This window comes from Lampetra fluviatilis, chromosome 50, assembly GCF_964198595.1.
Source record: "Lampetra fluviatilis chromosome 50, kcLamFluv1.1, whole genome shotgun sequence".
NCBI classification, from domain to species: domain Eukaryota; kingdom Metazoa; phylum Chordata; class Hyperoartia; order Petromyzontiformes; family Petromyzontidae; genus Lampetra; species Lampetra fluviatilis.
In genome coordinates, this window is record NC_136324.1 from 7,515,992 (window position 1) to 7,538,635 (window position 22,644).

General features: G+C 48.2%; 1 protein-coding gene across 1 annotated transcript; it reads left to right on the forward strand.

Annotated features, from left to right (window-relative positions):
* The first annotated feature begins 1,403 nt into the window (after nucleotides 1-1,403).
* LOC144948685 (SH3 domain-binding glutamic acid-rich-like protein 3) lies at nucleotides 1,404-22,527 on the forward strand. The gene is made up of 3 exons (XM_078878339.1): nucleotides 1,404-1,545; nucleotides 19,469-19,636; nucleotides 21,790-22,527. Exons 1-3 carry the CDS (start codon nucleotides 1,501-1,503, stop codon nucleotides 21,853-21,855), a joined length of 279 nt encoding a protein of 92 aa, XP_078734465.1. The 5' UTR covers nucleotides 1,404-1,500; the 3' UTR covers nucleotides 21,856-22,527.
* Nucleotides 22,528-22,644: the final 117 nt, after the last annotated feature.

A 22,644-nucleotide genomic window follows, 5' to 3' on the forward strand; every position in this document is an offset into this window, starting at 1 on the left:
AATAAAACATGCTTCTAATCGCTTTAAACTATTGTCATTGTAGTGCGTATTTATGTGACGTCACGCACCTAGGGGGGGGGGGGGGGGTCAGATATTTGTGACGATGTGTGACGAGGGGGGGGGGGTTTGAGAAATGTGACGTCACATAAAAATGCGAAACTTTAAATAAATATAGACAACACGTTTTACTTATTTAAATACAAATTTTAATAAATTTTTTCTCCTACAACATCAGAGTGCAGCGCCACATTAAATACGCACTACAATGACAATAGTTTAAAGCGATTTGAAGCATGTTTTCTTTTTTGGGGAGGGGGGGGCAGAGCTTTGTGACGTAATATTTGAGGGGGGGGTCTGACTTTTTGTGACGCCGTGTGACGTCATTTATGGACGGCCCCTATGTATGTACTACATGTTGAACTTCTTTCGTACCGTACATAGCCAAACGTGGCTAATCGGAGTTGCGGGGCGGGAAGGACAACGATCTAAACACAAAAAAGCAGTTATAAATAAATTAGTTTTAAAACCTTGATGATTTAAAAGTGCACATCTCCCAATGGCTTCCTACTATCGCAAGGAAGAGCGTTCCAGACGGACGCACGCTCGGCGCTGTCGACGAATGCGTGGAGTTTATTGTTAAGTGTGCTTGTGCACCACTGCGACATAGCAATAACCGTATAACCAACGAGAAAAATATAATACAGTAATTAGAAAACGCTGCCTCAAAACTGACGCGTATCGTAGTTTCCCCACGTCATTTAATTTAAGTGCCAGCAGTGTCGATTTACCGCGATCCCTAAGCCCACCCCGCCCTTTTTAGCCCCACCCCCCTGACCTCGCCCATTCATTGGAAGGTGGGGTGGTTGGTGAGGGAGGGGGTTGGTGCGGGGGGGTTGGTACGAAGGGGGGGGTAATGCGGGGGGGGGGGGGTGATGCGGGGGGAGGGGTTGGTGCGGGGGGGGGGTGATGCGGGGGGGGTTTAGTGCGGGGGGGGTTGGTGCGGGGGGAGGGGTTGGTGCGGGGGTGGGGGTGATGCGGGGGTGGGGGGGTGATGCGGGGGGGGGGGGTTTAGTGCGGGGGGGGTGATGCGGGGGGAGGGGTTGGTGCGGGGGGGGGGTGATGCGGGGGTGGGGGGGTGATGCGGGGGAGGGGTTGGTGCGGGGGGGGGGTGATGCGGGGGTGGGGGGGTGATGCGGGGGAGGGGTTGGTGCGGGGGGGGGGGTGATGCGGGGGTGGGGGGGTGATGCGGGGGAGGGGTTGGTGCGGGGGGGGGGTGATGCGGGGGGGGGTGATGCGGGGGGGGGGTGGTGCGAGGTGGGTGGGGGTGGTGCGGTGTGGGGGGGTGCGTTGGTGCGGGAGGGGCTGTGTGGGTGCGGGGGGTCCGCGTCAAACTGCAGCTTGACTGCCGAGGAGTGAGAGAGAGAGACACGAGAGAGAGAGAGAGATCTCGCCACTTGTGTCGAGACCTCGTCTCCGGCGCAGTCTTCCCCCGGGGTCGCCATGGTGGTGAAGATCTACTACACCAGCGTGGCGGGCTCCCGGCAGGTGAGCACGAGGGTTGGGGACGATGTTGGTGAGCGTGGCTGCAGTGGGGAGGGGGGGCACGGTGTGGGTACACGTTGCTTGCTACAGGTGAGTGAAGTTAGCATGGTTACAGGTGACTGATGTTAGTGTGCATGGGTGCAGAGACTTGTATAAGCATCACGACGTTTGTGCTGTGGGTGGTGGACGATTGCACCAAGCTTCACGTGAGAGGCGTTAGTAAGGACATCCACGTGGGGAGATAAGTAAGAGTGCACCTCCGATCAGAGACATCGGTAAGCCCGGCTACAGGTGGGAGGTTGAAACACGTGTTGTTTGCGACGCGTGTTTTTGTAAGCCATACGTGGAGATGGAGGGTTGGTTATTGGTAGGCCTGATAGTAACTAAGACATTCCATTTGAGAAGCAATTATACCTCTTAGAAGGCGTCGCGGTGGTGAGATGTTAACTACCTCGCCTGGTCTACAGGAGGTCGTGGGGTTCGATCCCTACCCTAACGTCTGCTATATATTTTGAGTTTGCGTGTCTCTCTCATCATCATCACGGTGGCTATGAGATGTTAACTACCTCGCCTAGTCTACAGGAGGTCGTGGGTTCGATCACTACCCTGACGATGCCTGCTGCTGTATATTTTGGAGTTTGCGTGTCTCTCTCTCTCTCATCATCACGGTGGCTATGAGATGTTAACTACCTCGCCTGGTCTACAGGAGGTCGTGGGTTCGATCCCTACCCTGACGATGCCTGCTGCTGTATATTTTGGAGTTTGCGTGTCGCTCTCTTTCTGTTCGTGGTCGCGTGGATTTTTCTCCACGTTTAGAATCAACATCACGTGTTTTGGAGTATTTGCCTGCTATAACTGACCCGTGTGACCAGATCGCTTGGGAAAAAAATAGTTATATATAACTTAGTGGGGCCGTACCTGGTTAAATTAAACAAATACTGTAGTTTTAAGATATTGGAATCGGTGCAAGTTTGGTAAACTCGCAAAAAGCAACGCTATTTTATACCTACGTGACTTTACCGAAAGAACCAGAGTATGGATCCCTGCAGTCACGAAAACTTCAAATCTAGATTATTAACGCGATTACAGTTCAACTTACAGGCACTTTTCAAAGTGCCGTGGCAACTCTGCCGTGTCTAGAATCCACCGCAGATTTTTCAGGGTTAGGCCCACGCAATTATCTAGCCAAAATTCCTCTCCACTTTCGATCCACCCACCACCACCACCAATCCCCACCACCACCACCAACCCCCACCACCACCACCACCATCACCCACACCACCATCACCCACACCACCATCACCCACACCACCACCACCAACACCACCACCACCACCAACACCACCACCACCAACCCCCACCACCACCACCAACCCCCACCACCACCACTACCACCATCACCCACCCCACACCACCATCACCCACCCCACACCACCATCACCCACCCCACACCACCACCACCCACCCCACACCACCACCACCAACCCCACACCACCACCACCCACCCCACACCACCACCACCCACCCCACACCACCACCACCCACCCCACACCACCACCACCCACCCCACACCACCACCACCCACCCCACACCACCACCACCCACCCCACACCACCACCACCCACCCCACACCACCACCACCACCAACCCCCACCACCACCGTCATAGCCAAACAATTTAAAGGCGCGTGTGTGTGTGTCTGCACGCGCGGTTTAACACCGGGGAGCGGTGGTGCAGCGGTCAGCGCCACGCTGCGCAACGAACCCGGTGAAGCCGAGTTCGACTCCCGCTCACGGCCCCAACACCGGTGACGATTAAACTGGCCTCCCCTAGGTCGGCTCAGCCTCAAATGCGCGCCCGGTGCGGTGTGTAAACGTTGCCACTCGGGGAGACAAAGGCGGCCGGGCGTGGTGTTGGCCCGCCCCCCTCGTTGTGTCGTGCCGATCTTCAAAGGTGCTCGCTAACAGCACTTGCCCCTACAGTCTGTTAAGGCTACACGGGGGACCTTTGTCTTGTTAACACCACTACGGTTATTTATTGTTTCAGTTCACAAGTTGAAGAAGTATTTCTGGTATAGATTTACTACATTCTGTTGTGTGCGTGAGAATTAAATTTTGTTTGACTTTGCCTGGCGGGTGGCCAGATCATTACCAGGCCTGAACCCATTAAATCGGTTATGAATAATATTGGCTGTGCAGACCTAATACGTGAAATTATCCCGCGTTAAGCTATGCAACTTGGTCGCTTCCGTTCTTAGCAGCACACAACTTTAACTAGAGGAAAAATGCTCTGGTTTATTGCAACTGATTTGGCTGCACCATGCGAAATTAATTCACGCCGATTTTCAGCATGTTGCAAACTACTATTACAACCTTTCGCAAGGAGGTCGTTAACGTTTTTTTGTTGGGAATGTATTGGTCACAATGCCTTCACAATACGCCGATTTAATCGCTCATGTAAACAAGGAAGAACAAATCATCCATAGGCGTGAACTCTTTAAATGTTTTCCCCAATCTGCATTTGCCCTCGATTTTTGTCTGGGCAATAATAGCGATGCGTTCCAAGTCGTATGTCACACGTCATGTTGTAGATGATGACACACAGTACACATGAGAACGTAATCGGCAGGCGAGATTCACCCCATGACATGTGACATAGGAGACGTCACACAACGTAATGACACACACTTGCCCATGCCACCTAAGGTTAATTCTCTTTTAGCAGTGTTTCTTATTAATCCTCAAGTTTTTGACGCAACCGCTTGATCCGTTTTTGGCCAGTTATCACTCACGGCAATTTTTTGCTAAACTTCCATTCGTATGGGGCGCTGCAGTGGCGAGATGTTTAGTACATCGCCTGATATACAGGAGGTCGTTGGTTCGATCCCGTTCCTGACGCCTGCTGTATATTTGGAGTGTACGTGTATCTTTCCCCGTTGTCAGGTGCATTTTCTCTGGGTCGTCCGTGTTTTCCCTCCACGGTTAGAAGCATGCGTTTAGAGCAGGGGTGGGGAACGTCCGGCCCGCGGGCCGTATAAGGCCCGCGAAATCATTTGGTGTGGCCCTGCCAAGGCAACCGCAGGCGGGACTCGAAATTCAATAAATCTAGGAGGAAACCTGGAAAAGCAGTTGCGAGTAGCAACATCATCAATACCAGCTAACATCACACGCCTCACCAAAGAGAAGCAGTTCCAGCCATCACATTAGGGGTGAGTTAATTAAATGTTAATTTTTAAGTTGATAATTTTGTATGGCCCGCGAATGATGTTATAAATATCCAAATGGCCCTTGGCAGAACAACGGTTCTGCACCCCTGGTTTAGAGTATTTGTCTGCTGTAAGTTTCCACGTGATAAGCCATTTGATTGGGCTGTCATTTGGGGCCAGATCGCTTCAGAAAAATAGCTGTATAGCTCAGCGGGCCTTACCCGGTAAAATAAAAACAATAGTTTTAGTATGTTGGATAATTTTTTCGGGTGTTATTATGCCCCGCCTCCCCCACTGCGGACAGAGCTAATGAATGCGTTAACGCTTTGGACCTGAATCGGAACGCATTAAAAAGGGCTACGGTTGCACATTGCTGACACCGTTTCAATAAGTCAGGGCCTCGTGTGTCTTTAATGATTAACATCGAAGGTGCTAGAGACTTTTGAGGACTAACCCGCTCTTGCGCTCCAATCTTTCCCACACGGTGCAGCCCAGGGAGAGCCCAGGAAAGGGAAACTACATTGGCAGTGGTGCTTAAGGGCAGTTAACAACAAATCTCGACACATTTGTCAATAACACCGTAGCTTTAAAAAATAAACTAAACATGTTACTTCTTATTTTTTACCAGGTAAAGCCCACTAAGCTATATAGTTCTTATTCAGAAGAGACATGGCCACAAACGATAGCCCAATGAAGTGGCTTATCGTGTGGAAATGTATAGCAGCTAGATACTCTAAAGGCGTGATGTTGATTATAAATGTGGAGGGGAAAACCGAAGGACCCGGAGAAAAATCCACGCAACCACGGAGAGAGACACGCAAACTCCAAATATACAGGTGTCAGGGTCGGGATCGAACCCACGACTTCCTGTATACCAAGCGAGGTTGTTAACATCTCGCCACTTGCAGCGAGATATTTATTTATTGTAACTATTTAGATGAGGAAACCTAAGGAATCTAGATATGGAGTAGCACCTGCTTAATGTGTGATTTTAAATCAAAATATTCAATATTCTACAGGGCGGTCCAGATGTCTTGCGACCCCGATTACATTTTCTAAAACTTAATATATATTTTTAAAGTAAGGTTTATTTAAAACATACATTAATATGTAAAGGTCAATTTAATTGGGAGTCATCAAGACATCTGAACCACCCTTCAGAGGAAACCAAAAGCATTTAGAGAACAAACAAAACATATAAGCGATACGCACGTGAAAATAAGTTCGTCTTAATTCTTGACTTGAACGAGGGCAGACTTGAGGCATGTTAGAGAAATATAAATATGGTGGAAGTAAGAAAATATCGATAAAGTGAGGTGAATGCAACACGCTATATACATGTTATAAATTAGGACTCATCCAAGTTTTCTTTATTGAACATCTCGCCTTGCCTTGGCAAGCGTTGAAACATTCAGCCAGGTTGGAACATGACTTCACAGTGCCATGGCGACCACGTGACCCAGCAGAATGGGAGCACTGTCGCATGAGCAGCAACAAATGGTATCATTTTTAATAAATTCGTATGTTGCATAGCCACATCCTGTTTTGTAACGACAGTAAAGTATTGGGGAGATGGGCCATTGGCCAAAACGTCGCATTTTATGGTATTTTTAGGGTCACAGTGTTATTGTTGAATGTGTTGACTTGATTTTAAGGATTATTTGTGCTTGTGCATCGCTACCAATGCATCAGCAGTATCACCGAATAGTTTGTTTCATCATCAACATTGTTTTAGTAACAACACTGCAGGCAAATGTCACCTTGGTTTAACGCGCACTATTAAGATAAGAGGATGGAGGTTTTTGTAAGCCTGCTAATAAAGGCAGTGAGTGCCCACTCGGGTGCTGGTTGCACGAGAGGTGAGTGGTGGTGAAAAACTATAAAACTAAACGTTTATTTATTTTTATAGGTAACGACCACTAAGGTATATAGCTCTTTTTTCAGAAGCGACCTGGCCATAAATAATAGCCCAACGAAGTGGCTTATCATGTGGAAATATATAGCAGCCAAATACTGAAAACGCACGTTTCTAAATTTGGAGGGGAAAACTGGAGGACCCGCAAAAAAAATCTACGTGACCATGGGGGGAGAGAGACACGCAAACTCCAAATATACAGCGAGCATCGTCAGGGTCTGGCTCAAACCCACGATCTCTTGTATACCAGGCAAGGTAGTTAACATCTCAGCACCGAGGCACCACAAGCTCAAATTTGGTCCATGTTAGAGCTTGGTGAAGCTCTAACCTGGTGCAGTTGACATAGGCAATCGAAGCGAGCTCACTGGAGATGACCTTTTGGCCTGGCTCCAGGCGAGACGAAGTAATCACAGCCGGTGCAGGTGAGAGGTGTGACAACACGCGACTGAGAAGCACGTGCTCACGGGAAACTGAGCACCGCGATGGTAAGAAGAAACGCGATCACTACCCCTCGGGTCTCGCTGTTGAATGGCTCGGCAGGGACATTGAGTTGACGCACGCTACCGTGTGACGCGATGGAATAACGGACGTTATCAACGATAGCTGGGACGAAGAGTCGACAAATTGACTCAGGTTTGTAATCGACTACTTCTCTTGCGGTCGGTTACACAGGCCCCTTCAATTAAAGCGTCACCCAGAGAATCCTGCATCCCGAAGGCTGGAAACCCTTTATGGGCCGTGCCTGACGTGACGAGGACGACGATGCTGTTGACTTTATCAAGGCCCGTCCATCACTTCCAATCCGGTGGCACATGTGGCAACAGAGGAAATACGTTTTTCTGTTACTGTTTTTCCACGTTATCAGATTCGTCGAATTAATGGAATCAATAATCAGTGCGATATAATACTTAATTAGTTGGATAGCCTCACTCAACCATGGCTGATTTCTATCGCCACTGAGAAATTGTGAGACTGGTGGTGGGATTGTGCTGGGATTGTGCTGGGTGTCAAGGGTAGATCGATTGCAGAGGCCGTGAGATTTTACGTGTAAAAAATTTGAAAGGCTACTAAATAATGTTTTTTTCCCAACGAAGCCAAACTTTTACTTGGTTTGTAAAGCAAACCAGAAATAATTTTTCGCAGTGCAGTGAGAGACTGGACAGGTGAGAGCCTGGACAGGATAAATCCTGGACATGTGAAGGCTTGGCCAGGTGATGGCCTGAACGGGTGAGGACCTGGACGGGTGAGGGCCTGAACGGGTGAGGACCTGAACGGGTGAGGCCTGCATAAGTGAGAACTTTGAGCTGCTGCTTGAAGGTAGATAATGGTGCTTTAACGGGACTTGCATGCTGCGAATGTGCAGCATTGGGAGAGAGTTTCAGACAGCTGCCGCTGCAGCTACGGTGACACCGCTCAGCCGCGCACGGTCCCGCTTCTGGGTACGATGAGCGAATTATCGGACGTGCCTCCGTAGGACGCGGCGGTTTTGCCGTGGTCATTGGAGTGAGGAGGGTGGAGGTGTCTGGGGCCCGGGAGACCTTGAAAGAGAGAGAGAGCTCGGTGGCACGACGTAGTGGTTTTGTACCGTGTCCTTGGTTTTATGGTGGAGCGAGTGCCAGCTTTTTCTGCGTAGCCATGGAAGCCATGTGGCCACGCCTGGTGCCCATGCTGTTTTTGCGGCTGCTGTGGTTTTGCGAGGGGTGCGTGGTTTCTTTTTTTTTTGCAATGTCCACAGAACGCGAACACGTGTATTGTTGCCGAGATGGGCCACGTTTTTGCTTGGTATTCATTCCACGGTGCGGTAATTGAGCCACCAAACAAGTCTTCTCATGCACATTTTTGTAGTGTTCACTTTGCAGTGGGGCATTTATTTGGGTGCAAGTGAGCACTTTTTTTTTCTCATTGTGACCCAATGCTTTGGTACCATGGAATTTATATTGACTCGCACCATATAGTATATTATAAATACAAATAACGTAGTTATCACCTGCTATACTTTTTAGTTAATTGAACACAAAATGGTCTTGGTCATCTTTAATACGATAATGATGATCATTCTTTGTTATAGAGACTTGTATGCTTCAGTTGTCTCTAAGCGCAAAATATCTATTTGGTAAACAAATATATCCTCTTAACTTTGTTTTAGCATCTTCATAAAATAACGACAGCTGATGGACACAGGTTTAATGTAAGTCCACACGGAGGGTCGTTGTGATCCCGTCTGTTTATTGGAGTACAACACAGAGCTGTTACGTGACTTTACACACAGTGAACAACTTTTATTGGCATTCCAGTAAATCAGACAAACACCATCATAATCACCACGACTCTCCCACAAAGCGGTCCTCATTTTTAAATACTTTATATTAAGTTCACTTGCTTGCTTGCGTGCTTACGACCGTGCAAATCTTTCTGTCGTTTTTTAACCCACGTCCCGTGACCCAATCGAGCTGACATTTTGCACACAGACTCGTTGTGCGTGACAATTTATTTTCGCGAAAAAAAATTTCCAAAATGTTTCACTTTTTAGGAAAAATTTTTTTTCATATTTAATTTAAAATACCAACGTGATAAAAATGAAACTCTTACTCAAGAAAAACAGAAATGAATAATAAAATAAAACCAATGCCACGTATATAAAGGATTTATAGTGAAAAACTTAGTTTTTACGGGTTAATTTTTTGTCGACTGTGACGGGAGAATGGGCTGAGATGACCTCCAACCAATGTTTGACCTCTAGCCGCCTGGCCGGTTAACATCACTGGCGAGTGATATTTAGATTGATAATTGCTCACCCCTTTCCACAACCCTTACTCACTAGTATAGTAAAGTATGGGGCGCCACGGTGGAGAGATGTTAACTACCTCGCCTGGTATGCAGGAGGTCGTGGTATCGATCCCGACCTTGACGCCTGCTGTATATTTGGAGTTTGCATGTTCTCCCTGTGGTTGCATGGATTTTTATCCGCGTCGTCCAGGTTTTCCCTCCACATGGCTGCTATAAATTTCCACATTATGATAAGGCACTTCGTTGAGCTGTCATTTGTGGCCAGTTCGCTTCTCAAAAAGAGCTACGTAGCTCAGTGGGCCTTACCTGGTAAAATAAAAAATATTTGTAAATAATTGTTTGATGGTAAAACAACTCCCATGAACTAATGGCATGGGGGCGCCCTTATAGTATCATTATTAATGTACGAGGCATTGGCTTATTCAGAGCGGTGGTAGCAACAAACACTTGCCAAGTTGGCGTGATAAACACGTACAACTTGCGCAACATTGTGAGTCCAGCTAAAACCGCTTTTCAACGAAAAAAAATGCAGTGTTCAGACTAGATACCATACATAGGCGACTTGTATGTACGTACGTATGTTGAACTTCTTTTGCACCATACGTAGCCAACCGTGCTAATCTTTGGTGCGGGGCGGGGGTGAATTACAACAAACAAAAAACCAAAAGCAGTTGTAAAGACTTGTAACATTTACAAGCTGGCTAATTACTAAGAACAAATACATTTTAGGGTTTTACTGCAGCAGTGTTCAGGGTGCGCTGGTGGCTGCACGGATCGATGAGATGATGCTGCAGGTCTGGTCGAGTGAGTTGTGTTCTGGCTTGCAGCAACCATGAACAGCAGCAGCGTGTCTCGACCTGCGGGAGTGAACGTTGAGGTTTCGAGGACAAACACGGGGGAACTGCTGCTGCTGCTGCTCCACCTCCCTCTGTAAAAGAGCTGCTAAAAAAAACATGCGCCTCCTAGCAAACTGCAGCCACCAAAAGGACAGTGTTAGCCCGAGGCATTGCGCTGCCGCCGCTGCTGCTGCTGCTCCTCTGCGCAGCGTCTTTGTGACTGCCGTACTGACCCAGCCATGATGACCCGGCGCACTTCGCAGGTTTAGAAAGAAAACTTTCTGGGCTTGTTAACTTACAACATTTGCAGGCACGCTGTGCGCTGCGAGCAGTCGTTTTTTTTGTTACAAATGCGCATCCCCGCTGAGTGCACCTCCGGCGGTAGAGTGCAGTGACCTTGTCATCGCGCCGTGGACGTGAAATGCGTTTCATGTCATGCCTCCGTTCTATTCCTGCGCATCATGGCAGCAATATGTTCACGAGCCGAATGCCATCGGTGTACGTACATGTGTACGTTGAAGTTCTTTCGCACCGTACGTAGCCAACCGTGCTAATCGGAGGTGCGGGGAAGGACCGCAAACTAAACACAAAAATTTGTTGTAATGAAATGAGTTTTCAATCTAAATGATTTAAAAGTGCATAGCTCCAGTGGCTTCCTAATATCGGAAGGAAAAGCGCTCCAGACAGCTGCAAAAGAGCATCTGAAAGTGAGCGACACAGTGACCGTCTTTGTTCGATGGCTAACCAAAAGCCGCTGCTAGGATGACCGGAGTTTGCGTGAGGATGACCAGAGGTCTGCTTGTCACGACAAGAGACACGGCTTCAGGAGAGCGTTCATGCAGTTTTGCCATTCCTCCTGCATTGAAGACGGCAGTTACCATATTCTCTGAATTGTAAGATGCCCTGGAAAGTAAAACCTCACCCCAAACGTGTGGCCATTGTCAATGAAGTTATGCACATCTAATCACAAACGCACACTCACACCTACTGGATTATCGTACTGTATTCCTATGCTCCCACATCTATGCAACCTGCCGCCTTCACCATCAGGCACTGACCAGCGTGGTGAAGAATGGTCATCCCACAGCGGATTGACGAAAGGGCTGTGACGTGTCTAGCACACGGTGCATAACACAGACATGTCCATGCAGAACGCGTACAGATGACGACGACGATGTTATCCCTGTCATCATGCCACGCCAATCACAGAGGGTGGTTCCACGGTCTAACAAGCAGGAGCTGTAATTTCCTGAAAGCAGAGGCTACTCCCTCTATGCCCGCACATTTTGGCAACACGTGCTTTGTCAAGTCTGAACGACGAGATGGAAATCAGCCACAACAGAATAATAGCACAGGCCTGAAAACCGTATCGGTGCAGATCGTGTGAAAAGCACTCCTCCGCCTTTGTGCATGATACACAAAACAAAACTCATCGGCGGTTCCTGAAGAACTGCATTGTGGTCCTCTTGTCTTTGGTCACCATCAAAATACATTTGAGCAAATATGACCGACTGACAGGCAGCAGGGAGACAGATATAAACCGCAGACCGCTTTTCGTTACTATTAGGACTCATCATTGCAGTAGCTGCCAACAGATGGTGAGCAGTCTTTACCTGTGTGGGGCAAACTAAACCCAATAATCAGTCCATTCACTGAGCACAGCCCCAAGGGCCGAAAACGTCTGGGAGCCAGCAACATACGACACGATAATACGTAGCCAACCTTGCGTTGAGCAAGGTTATACGAGCGTGGGAAAGGCGATAATGGTAGGGAATTTTAAAGTGGAGCAGTGTGTGGGAAGAAGCATAAAGAGAGATGTTGTGACCTTGCATATGTGGTGAGTGGGTGGGTGAGTGGGTGAATGGGCGGGTGAGCGATTGCGTTTGTATTGGAGGGCAGAGGAGCGACGCTCACAACAACGAGCAGAGCGCCGGGCGGCTAAAACACAGCAAGTTGGCACAGTAGGGGGCACAGGTCGTGCATCGGCCAGTCATCTCAGTCAACCCATGGCACCTGGGTCTGTCCCGCGACACTTCACGTGGCATTAAAGTGCACATAGCCTGGCACAAGTGCTGTAGTGACGTCACCGCCACTTAATGGCAGTTGTTGTGTTGTATTGACCTGCAGTGTGGTGGTTGAACACAATATGAATGAGACAAAACGGTGGTTCTGTCAGCACCAAGTACTAAACATGGGTAGAGAAGTCAACGAGCAGTGCACGAAAACACTAACCAAGCGATAGAAGAGTGATAAGGATGTGACTAAGCGCCAGTGAGAAAGTTGCCGGAATGAATGAGTAAATGCTGGCTCATCAATCAGCTGCTTAAACAACAAAACAACTTCATCTGACCGCCTACAAAATCCACGATTCCATTATCTTGTGAGTTTTCTGAGGCCGTGCACTCCTTCAATTCCCCGTAGCTTGCTGAATCCATTGTGGGCTTTTTAAAAATCTCCATGAATCTTGCTGTGTAGCCTTTGCCAGGTCTCCACGGGGCCTTGTTCACCACTGCAAGGCATCTGAAGAGCTTTTCTGTGGCTGTTCTGAATTTTTAAGATCACGCTATTAACCTGTATGGCTTTGAAAGGGCTCACCACACACTACTTGCAGGAACTAACACGTTTATATATTCCATCAAGGTCCTTAGGATCTTCTCAAACTTCTCAGCACTCCCAGGTCTACAGGTTGCGCTCTTTTGGTGATCGGGCTTTTGTGTGTGTGGCACCCAAACTATGGAATGCCTCGCCACTTGAAATCAGGGCAATCGGAGTCGGTAGATAGATTTAAGTCTGCTTTGAAAACCCATCTCTTTAAAGTGGCCTTCCCTCTTTAGTTTGGTCGGTTGTCCTGGTTCTGTTTTTGTTTCCTGATTTTCATGCATTTTGCATTGGGATCCTAGGATGGAAAGCGCATTATACATTTTAATTATTATTGTTACAGGCACTCCTTCGCACTAGAGCTACAACTACCAGACTCTTGAAATGATTCATTTATTCATTATTGCATCTATGAATCTAATTCAAAATAAACATGCAATTTACATACCATTTGCACACACAACTAGGAGACGCTTGGACCCAAGGTCACAGTTTTCAGGGTTGACCACGTCATCATCAGACGTGGGATGGAAGCGTATTTTGCACGCTCGTTGTTGCCTTGAGCATTGAGCGTAGCTGAATGAAGAGTAACGCACCCATGTTGTGACACGATGTGCACTCTGCTGTTGTGCTCGCCTTCCGGCTCGAAGTGGAACGATTTTTCACCCTGGCAATTTTGACGAATTGTCACGATTTAGATTACAAAAATGTATTCCTCAATCTATTTTTTTTACTAAGACTCGTAGATTACTTGTGGCTCTGCAATGGAAAATTCTAGCTGTCATTTTCATACTCTTTTCATAATGTGGGAGCATGAAGAATAATCAGTTGTTTTACATAATAATATGCCAAGAATATACATATTGTGAAGGTTTTCATTCTCTATGATTTAAATAATATTCTGGCAAAATAAGTGCATTATTAGAAGCACGAAGTACAAAAGTTAGAGCAATTTAAAACTAACATCTCACTCTGCATTAATTACTCCCACCTTGTTGGTATCGCTATCTCTTATGTCTTCTGAACTTCCGTTTGAATAATGCATTGCCTGCCACATAGAACATCCCTTTTAGCCAGTTACCCAGCTAGTTTAATTAGCAACAGCAGACAGCAGCCACTGACAACAGAGTTCCTGTTGGGGTTTGACAGGAGCCCAGCCAAGATACTCGAGGCATAGATATTTTTTTCATATTACTGTAGTATGATTGCGGTGAATAGTAGCACGGCTAGTGCCTGCGGGGTGTGGTTACACGGTTCAAAACATGGATTCTTGGATATGTGCATGCATGTATATATAGTCAGCTTAGAGAAGTGAACTTCATTAATAATTCATGATGTAAAATTGTTTGTACTGAACTGGGAACGACATTTAGCTGCTTTTTGTGTTTAGTTTGTTGTCCTTCCCCCCCCCCCGCACGTACGGTGCGCGGAAGAAGTTCAGCATGCGCACGTAACTCCCGCTTTGTCGTTTCTATTCGTCGCTCGTGTGATATTTCACATTTATGTCTCGGGGGGGTAATTTGTAAGAATGTTGACGATCGGTCACGGATGCGCAGACTTCCTCACGAGCCCAACAGAAGAGCAGTGCAATCCTGGGGGTGGAGTGGCCCCGCAGAGGGTTCACGCTGCGCACGACGAGTCGGGTCCGCCCCCTACGGCTCGCATCAGCGGCGAGTAATATCTCATCCAGTTCCGTGCCACCGCCTCCATCCCCGCCACCACCACCATCATCATCATCATTTCACCTGCCTGCTCAGGAAGCTAAATGGCAGTGTCGAGGTCTGCTCGCCATGTATGTATGTACTCTTAGTTTTTTCGGTAAAGTCACGTAGGTAAAAAAATGAAATTAAAATTAATAAAAATAAAATAATAAAAATCACGACGTTTCGGAGGCAACACAAGTCTCCGTCATCAGGTGGTGATTTTTATTATTTTATTTTTTATTAATTTTAATTTCATTTTTTTTACCTACGTGACTTTACCGAAAAAACTAAGAGTATGAATCCTTGCAGTCACGAAAGCTTCAAATCTAGAATGTATGTATGTGTGTACGTTGAACTTCTTTCGCACCGTACCTAGCCAACCATGCCATGACGAGAGGGCTTCGGGAGAGAGTTCTTGTAATACTTTCAGTAAAGTCACGTAGGTATAAAATAAAACAAATCACGACGTTTCGGGCGCAGCACAAGCGTCCGTCATCAGGTGGGAAAGCTTGTGTTGCGCCCGAGACGTCGTGATTCATTTTATTTTCTACCTACGTGACTTTACCGAAAGAAGCAGAGAGTATGGATTCCTGCAGTCACGAAAACTTCAAATCAAGTTCTTGTAATGTTGCTTTCCCTCCGTCGAAGGAGCGCGCAGACTACGGTGATTTACTTCACGGTTCATAGTTTGGGTCGTTCCTGCACATTTCTTAAGCTGGGTGATGCGTGAGTTGGTGTTTTCACAGGTCCGTTTCATGCGGGCCCTGAAGGTCAGGCTTGTGTATTTGGGAGTGGGCTCACAAAGAAGGACACATTGAGAGTGGCATCTGTTGCACGATTATTAAGGTGGAAAGTGCTCGCGGTGGTTTTTGAGGGATTTGGTCAGAGTCTCCAGCAAGATAAATACGCCTCCAATAAAGTTAGATCAGCTGTTAAGAGTATTGGCATTGTCCTCGAGGTGAGTGCCCTGTGCGGCCAGGGCTACGTCGCCCGCATATGCGAACCTGCGAGGTGATGTACATGGCAGGTCACGCACGCGTGCGTATGTTAAACAGTGGCGGCGTTAGTAGGGAGCCTTGAGGGAGGCCATCGTTCATCAATTCTCTTGCAGCTGCGTTCTCCTGCGAGGCGTTCACCGTCAAAGTTACGGTTCCTGCGCATCGCGTCCAATCGGTGAGCAGTAGAACGGCGGCATCATCATCATCAGCAGCATCAGCAGGGGCCATGATGCCACACGGCGTAGTCGTAGGCGGTAGAGAGGTCAATAATTGCCGTGCCGCTTTTCACCTGTCGGCGCTGGAGCCGGCTTCTTACGCAGGTTTTGAAGGCACCGACCGCTTTTTCCGCAGCAGCAGCAGCTATGGCCGGTTCGACATCCAGCTTCTTCAGGGGGTAGTTGGTGATGGATATAATGGGGGGGGGAAAGTCTGGCAAGCGAGTAACCTGCATTGACCAGCGTGATGGAGTATGAACACACAACCAGCAGGCGTGGTGAGGCCTTCTTAGAGCAGTGCTTTGGCTTGGGGTTCGAAATTAGTTATTGTTATTTGATTATTTGAGGTGTGTGGGCTGTGGTTTTAAGATTTGGCTACGTGCTATCAGCGAACATGTTGACAGGTTGATCTTATCAGGTCATGTGTTTGCACGAGTCCTTTGTGGCCAAAGGCTCACAGAGTCGATACTGGTATTTGTTTCTGCATTCTTTGAAGATTACAGATGACAACCTGTCGACACACGCGTGGCTGCAACGGCATGTAACCATAGCACTGCAGTACAGTGCTTTCTGTCGTCAAGAAAACTCAAGGGTGGCACAGTCGGGTTTTCTACAATCGGGTTTAATTGTCTTTTTATATTAAACCCGATCATCTGAGATTGGGAGAAATCCGGTTTAATTGGTTCCAATTGCAGAACCGCACTTCGCCAACTTCTCAACGATGGGCTTCATCCATTCCAAGCGAAGGAACTCACTGGCGCCCACGATTGTGGAAAAGCTCGTGTTCATCAACACCAACCTGCCCGCCGCATTCTACGACTACCCCGTGCCCGACGGCCGCCCCGAGTACGATAGCAGCACCGACGAGGAAGCAGCCTAAGCCTATCAGTTTCATATTCATTAAACCAGGTTTTAATTCCCCGAAATCGGGTTTAATTGTATTAAAGAAAAAACCCGATGCCGGCCGCTGGAAAAATCGGGTTTTTTCCACCCATGACAAAACTGAACACATTCGTCAATGACACTGTGACCCTAAAATAAAAAATATATAATTAGCGACGTTTTGGATAATGGCCCTTCTTCATAGCATACAAATGAAGGGGCATTGCCCATAACGTCACCTATTATATGTATGTTTTGTTTTTAGGCAGTGTTATTAACGGACATATGTTGAGTTTTCTTCATGTTTATTGTGCTTGTGCAGCAGCAGCATCGCCAAATAACTCGTGGCCAAGAAGACTTGTTAGTTTCAAAGTTTTCACGACGGATCATAGTTCAGGGAAGCGGGAGAGATGCCGGAGTTAAGAGGGTTTATATAAGTCAGAGAGGGGGAGCGTTGCATGTGTGATTGAGACTGAGCAGGGGGGGGAAGTGGGCGGGGCTGTAAGTTTTTTAAAAATATATATTTTTTAAAAATTCACCTACGTAACTTTACCGAAATCATCAAAGAGTATGGATCCTTGCAGTCACAAAAGCTTCGAATCTAGAATGAAAAAAATATCATCATCATTATTATTACTGGGGTTTGTGAAGCTAGCATTGCATGCCACTTGGTATTTGGGATCCATTGTTGAGTGATATATTTGTGGTCATTCGTGCACTTATCTCCATGGTAAATATCTTGATTGAATTCACTGTTGGGGAATTTTACTTCCTCCCTAACGCATGAGAATGCTGCAATGGTATAGTAGCTCACTGGGTATGCAATCCAGAGGTCTGCGGCAGTTGAACCAATGGTGCAAATTTCTAAAATCATCCACTGCACCTGTCCACCCAACAGTATAAATTATAAACAACATTAAACTACAGTGTTTTTTTATTTTACCAGGTAAGGCCCACTGAGCTAAATAGCTCTTTTTTTCAGAAGCGACCTGGCCACAAATGATAGCCCAACGAAGTGGAAATGTACAGCAGCCAAATACTCTAATGCACGTTTCTAAATGTGGAGGGAAAAACCGGAGGACCGAGAAAATAAATCCACGCGACCACAGGGAGAACATGCAAACTGCAAATATAACGGCGTGAGGGTCGGGATCGAACCCACGCCCTCCCATATACCAGGCATGGGGTAGTTAACATCTCGCCATCGTGAGGAAAATGGTTGCAGCAGTCGATCGGCACGTCGCGTGTGGTGGGGTAAAGTGTGGGTACTCCTCCCTCTTCCACGCCATCTCGCCCGCATAGCGCAGTAGGCCAAACACCCTCGAGGCTTTCATCTCGTGCAGGCCCTTCTGCCGAGAGTGGCGTGAGCGACATTGCCAAGGCTCTACCTTCACGTGTGGTTGGGATCGATGCTTGACAAAATACCGGTGGCGTTTGTGTGGAAGTAAACCGGCAGAAACCCATGCAGAGCAGGGGGACAACGCACGAACTCCGCGCAGAAAGGCGCCCGAGCCGGGGAATCGAACCCAGGGCGTGTTGCCACTGTGCCACCTCCGATTGGGCAGCAGGCTGAGGCAATCGGCTTGCTACGCTTGGGAACCCAGTTTAGTTTTGGGTGGCTGCAAACCCATGTTTGACTACGAGTGCACGGTTGTAAAGAGATGCTCGTCCTCAGGTATGTGCGCTGGTTTTCACGTCACTCTTTTTAGAAGTCACGGGTGGCCGGTCGTGTTTCCATGAAAACTTGCAGAGCGAGTGCACGAGGGGACCAGACGCGCGCGTGTTTACAGATCTGTCTTTCAGCGCATATCGGTTGGCAAGATCACGTTAAGATGTTGCAATAACTGGTGACAGTTTTGGAGTGGTGGTGCAACGGTTAGTGCACTGCGCCGTGAACTCAACGACCTTCAGGACTTCGATTTCCAACTACGGCTATCATCGGTGGCATCGCACGAGATATCTCCTGGCCACTTCGCCAACTCTACACTGACCAACGTGGTGAAGCACGGTCAAACAACCCCCTCCATCTACCACTGGATTGGGCGCCATGGTAAAATAAAAAATAGTTTAGTTGAGTTTATAGTTTAACTTCGGGTTATAAAATATGAAAGAAAATTGCACGTATGCAATGGTGCACCTCGGCTGCCCACCTGCACGCGGTTAGCGCTGCTGCGCTACGAACACAACAACGCCAGTTCCTCTCCCGCTCACGATCAAAAACAGTGGCGAATATTCGAACCGGTCCTGGGCCTCCCCTAGGTCGACTTGGTCTTAAATGAGTACCTGGTGTGGAGTGTGAATATTGCCACTGGGGAGACAATGGCCGGGCGTGGTGTTGGCCACCCATACCCTCCTGTGCCATGCCGGCCTTCATAGGTGCTACTTGCAAACAGCATTTTCCCCAACAGTCTGTTAAGTCTACACGGGGGACCTTTGTCTTTTTGTCTGTGCGTGTGCCCAGGCATGGTGTGCGTGTGCACAACACGTGGGGAGCGTTAGTGTCGTGTTTAGCGCGTTGCACTACGAACCTGGCTACCTGAGATTGATTCCCACTTATGGCCGACACCAGTGACGATTATCGGAATCAGTCCTGGGCATCGCCTATATTGGTTTGGCCTCAAATGAGTACCTGGTGCGATGTGTAAACATTGCCACTGTAGAGAAAAAGGCGGCTGGGCGTGGTGTTGGCCACCCACCCCCTCGTGTGCCATGCCGGCCTTCATAGGTGCTCGCTAACCCGGGACCACCTTTGTCTTTTTTGCGCGTGTGCCTGTGTCGATCGTCCAGATCAAGTCGAATCAGAGCGACGTGTGGCGCGTGCTGGAGGGGAAAGCCGTGAGGTTCGAGCTGGTGGACATCGCCTCCAACGATGAGCTCCGCCAGAACATGAGGCACCTGAGTGGAAACCCCACAGCCGTGCCGCCACAGATCTTCAACGACAACACCTACTGCGGGGTGAGCCCTCCCTCCGTGTCTCCCCCCCGCCCCCCTCCCGTTCGGATTTTAATCTGTAATAAAACAATAAAACGACGAGCAGACACGTGGCAAACAGAAAACCTGACGCAGGCTGGGAGCAGATTTTAACCCTTTCCCCGTTCCGAGACGTCTGTAAGTTGCAAGGGGTTTGGGTGTTCCTATTCTTAGGTTTTTTCGGTAAAGTCATGTAGGTAAAAAATTTCGTCACAGCACGATAGCTGTATTATACAGCTATCGTGCTGTGACGGTCCCACCTGAAGACGGAAGCTTGTGTTGCCTCCGAAACGTCGTGATTTTAATTTTTTATTTTATTTTTATTTTACTTTTATTCATTTAAATTTTTTACCTACGTGACTTTACCGAAATAACCTAAGAATATGAATCCTTGCAGTCACGAAAGCTTCAAATCTAGAATTTGGGTGTTCCGTTCGCCGGCGAATCTCAAAACGCGCTAGCTGGCTCGGCGTTAATTTCATTTAGAGAGGCGTGTAGCACCGCTATTTATAAAGACGTTACTCACCGCAAAGAACTGTAGCGACACGACCGCGTTCTACGATAGCTGGTGCCAATCTGTGGCACACGCCCTCTTGCACTGCCTTTTGCTTCCGATTTCGTTCCGATTAGGTACACGTACGTCATCGGAACGGAATCGGAAGAAAAACTGATGAAGTACACGTACGTCATGGGGATGGGAAAGAGTTAACAGCATGCAAAGATCCCCCGTGTAGCCTTAACAGACTGTCGGGGCAAGTGCTGTTAGCGAGCACCTATGAAGGCCAGAACGGTACACGAGGGGGTGGGTGGCCAGCACCACGCCCGACCGCCTTTGTCTCCCCAGTGGTGGTGTTTACACACCGCACCAGGTACTCATTTCAGGCTGAGTCGACCTAGGGGAGGCCCAGGACCGGTACAGATAATCGTTACTGGTGTTGGCCGTGAGCGGGAATCGAACCCGGGTCGCCAGGTTCATAGCACAGCGCACTAACTGCTACACTATCGCTCCCCAGCATGCACGCACACACACACAGATGTACAGCTCTCATTTGGCACCACCCTTACGTTGTGATTCGTTTTCTCGTAATTTACAGATGTGGACTAGTAGTGTCCCCATAGTACACAGCCACAAGTCCTCTTCATAGATTAGGCTACCACGGAAAGATGGCAACAGCAAACATGGCTGTACTGTACAGATGAGTCCTAATCTGAACGAAACCGGTCCACGGTTGTCTTTGGTTCACCTGTTCTCTCAAATTCTCTGAGTTGGTGGTCCAAATGACAACATTGCCACACATTCAGTCGTTGGGAGAATTTACAGTTCTCACACAGTAGCCGGTGGTGCTGCAGTGTACCGTAGTCCAGCACCGTGAAGGCAAGGGTTGGTGAATCACACACACATATTCGTCAGACTCCCGAAACCGCTACGCGAAAATCAGGTTTGTCTCGACTAAAGCCCACCGTGGAATTTCACGCGCATTTCCTATCTTATCAACGGACACCTTATTGCATCACATTTACAGCCATAACGGTTTGAAGTATTCGTGCCAGGTAAAAACAAAGCAACCTTCACGATGATACTCCTTTCGTATGGCATGTAAGCAACAGTTTGTGTAGATGTCATAGTTTAATGTTTAAGGTCCTTTGACCAATCAAAAGCGGCAGTAGATGTGGTACGGATTATATGGACGATGTCAGAGTTGAATGTTAAGGTCCTTTAACCCCAATCCAAGGCGGCAGTAGATGCTGCATGGATCTCAGAGATGCTGCCAGGGTGTGCATGGATGGCGCGCTCGCCGGTGATGTGTCTGATGGTTTGACCTTTACCACAGTCGCAGATTGGTGAATCTTTGATTTTCCATTTATGGATCAACGTGGTAGTTCACACATCTCCCGTGCTGCGTCCGAGCGCGGCTCAGTGTGGTCCACAGCCGTCGTGAGAGAGAGAGAATCCCGGCACTTTCACGGTCGGGTCCTCAATAATGTACTTGTTTACCACGTTCGTAACCGCCGATTTTACGAATGGTCACCCGCATCTGTGACATGCGTGAAGTGTACTTGGCGTTATCGTGAAGTTGCCCTGTTGCTATCACACCCTTCCGTGAACCCCCCCCCCCCCGTCTCTCTCGACCCTGCAGGACTACGAGCAGTTTGCAGAAGCCGTGGAGCTGGACAGCCTGGAATCTTTCCTGAAGCTCAAATGAAACGTTGCCATTCCACGCGGCGGTCCACGCACACCGCTCCGTGCGCGCCCCCTACCAATCGTTTTTTTCGCTCGCGATAGTCCGCCGCCAGAACGCACTGCTTCTTGTTACGTTCTTATTTGTAACAAGCCGATTCTATGGACGCCACTGCACGGTTTGGCAAACTTTCCACGGACCGACTTTCGTCGCCCGAGCGTTTCATGCCCGGGACCCAATTCCCCCCCCCTTGTCCATTCCGCACAAGCGCACGGTCACGCAACGCATTCCTCTGGGCCAGTTCTGTGGACATGCCTTGAATTCTTGCCATTTAGCGTTAGTTGTTTTTCTTGCTGCGCCCTGGCTTGTGGATTAAATGCAATCGTCGTCCCTTTGCTCACCCGCGCTGTCGAACCATCCACACCGAGCTTAAAGCCACGAAAACCACAGTTGCCATAAGGTCACCGCGGGTGCCTGGTGGCACTTCTTCAGCCAATCTGCGAGCGGGATGCCCCTTTCCGCGATGAGTGTTTCTGAACGTTTTGCCTCTCCCCCCCCCCCCCGTGCCACGAACTTCGTGTTGTCTGGATTTAGCGGGGTTGTGGAAAATAACGGAAAATCAAGACGGGTCTGTTGTGGTTTTTTAAATAAAAAAATCCGTTCAATGAAGAAAGCAATAAATTGTGGCTCTTGAGAAAAAAGTTTTATTTGCGTGCACGTTTCCTATCTGGTTTGATTCAAAACTAATTTCTCGTGGATTTTCTACTTTCGAATTTTTTTTTTACTTCAGCCGTCGCCATTACTATCGCATCA

Bases quoted from the DNA above. Each gene is read 5' to 3' on its own strand.
- LOC144948685 (XM_078878339.1), top strand. From the start codon at position 1,501: ATGGTGGTGAAGATCTACTACACCAGCGTGGCGGGCTCCCGGCAG. The intron at 1,546-19,468 runs GTGAGCACGAGG...TCGATCGTCCAG, and splicing joins GCGTGGCGGGCTCCCGGCAG to ATCAAGTCGAATCAGAGCGA. The intron at 19,637-21,789 runs GTGAGCCCTCCC...TCGACCCTGCAG, and splicing joins ACGACAACACCTACTGCGGG to GACTACGAGCAGTTTGCAGA.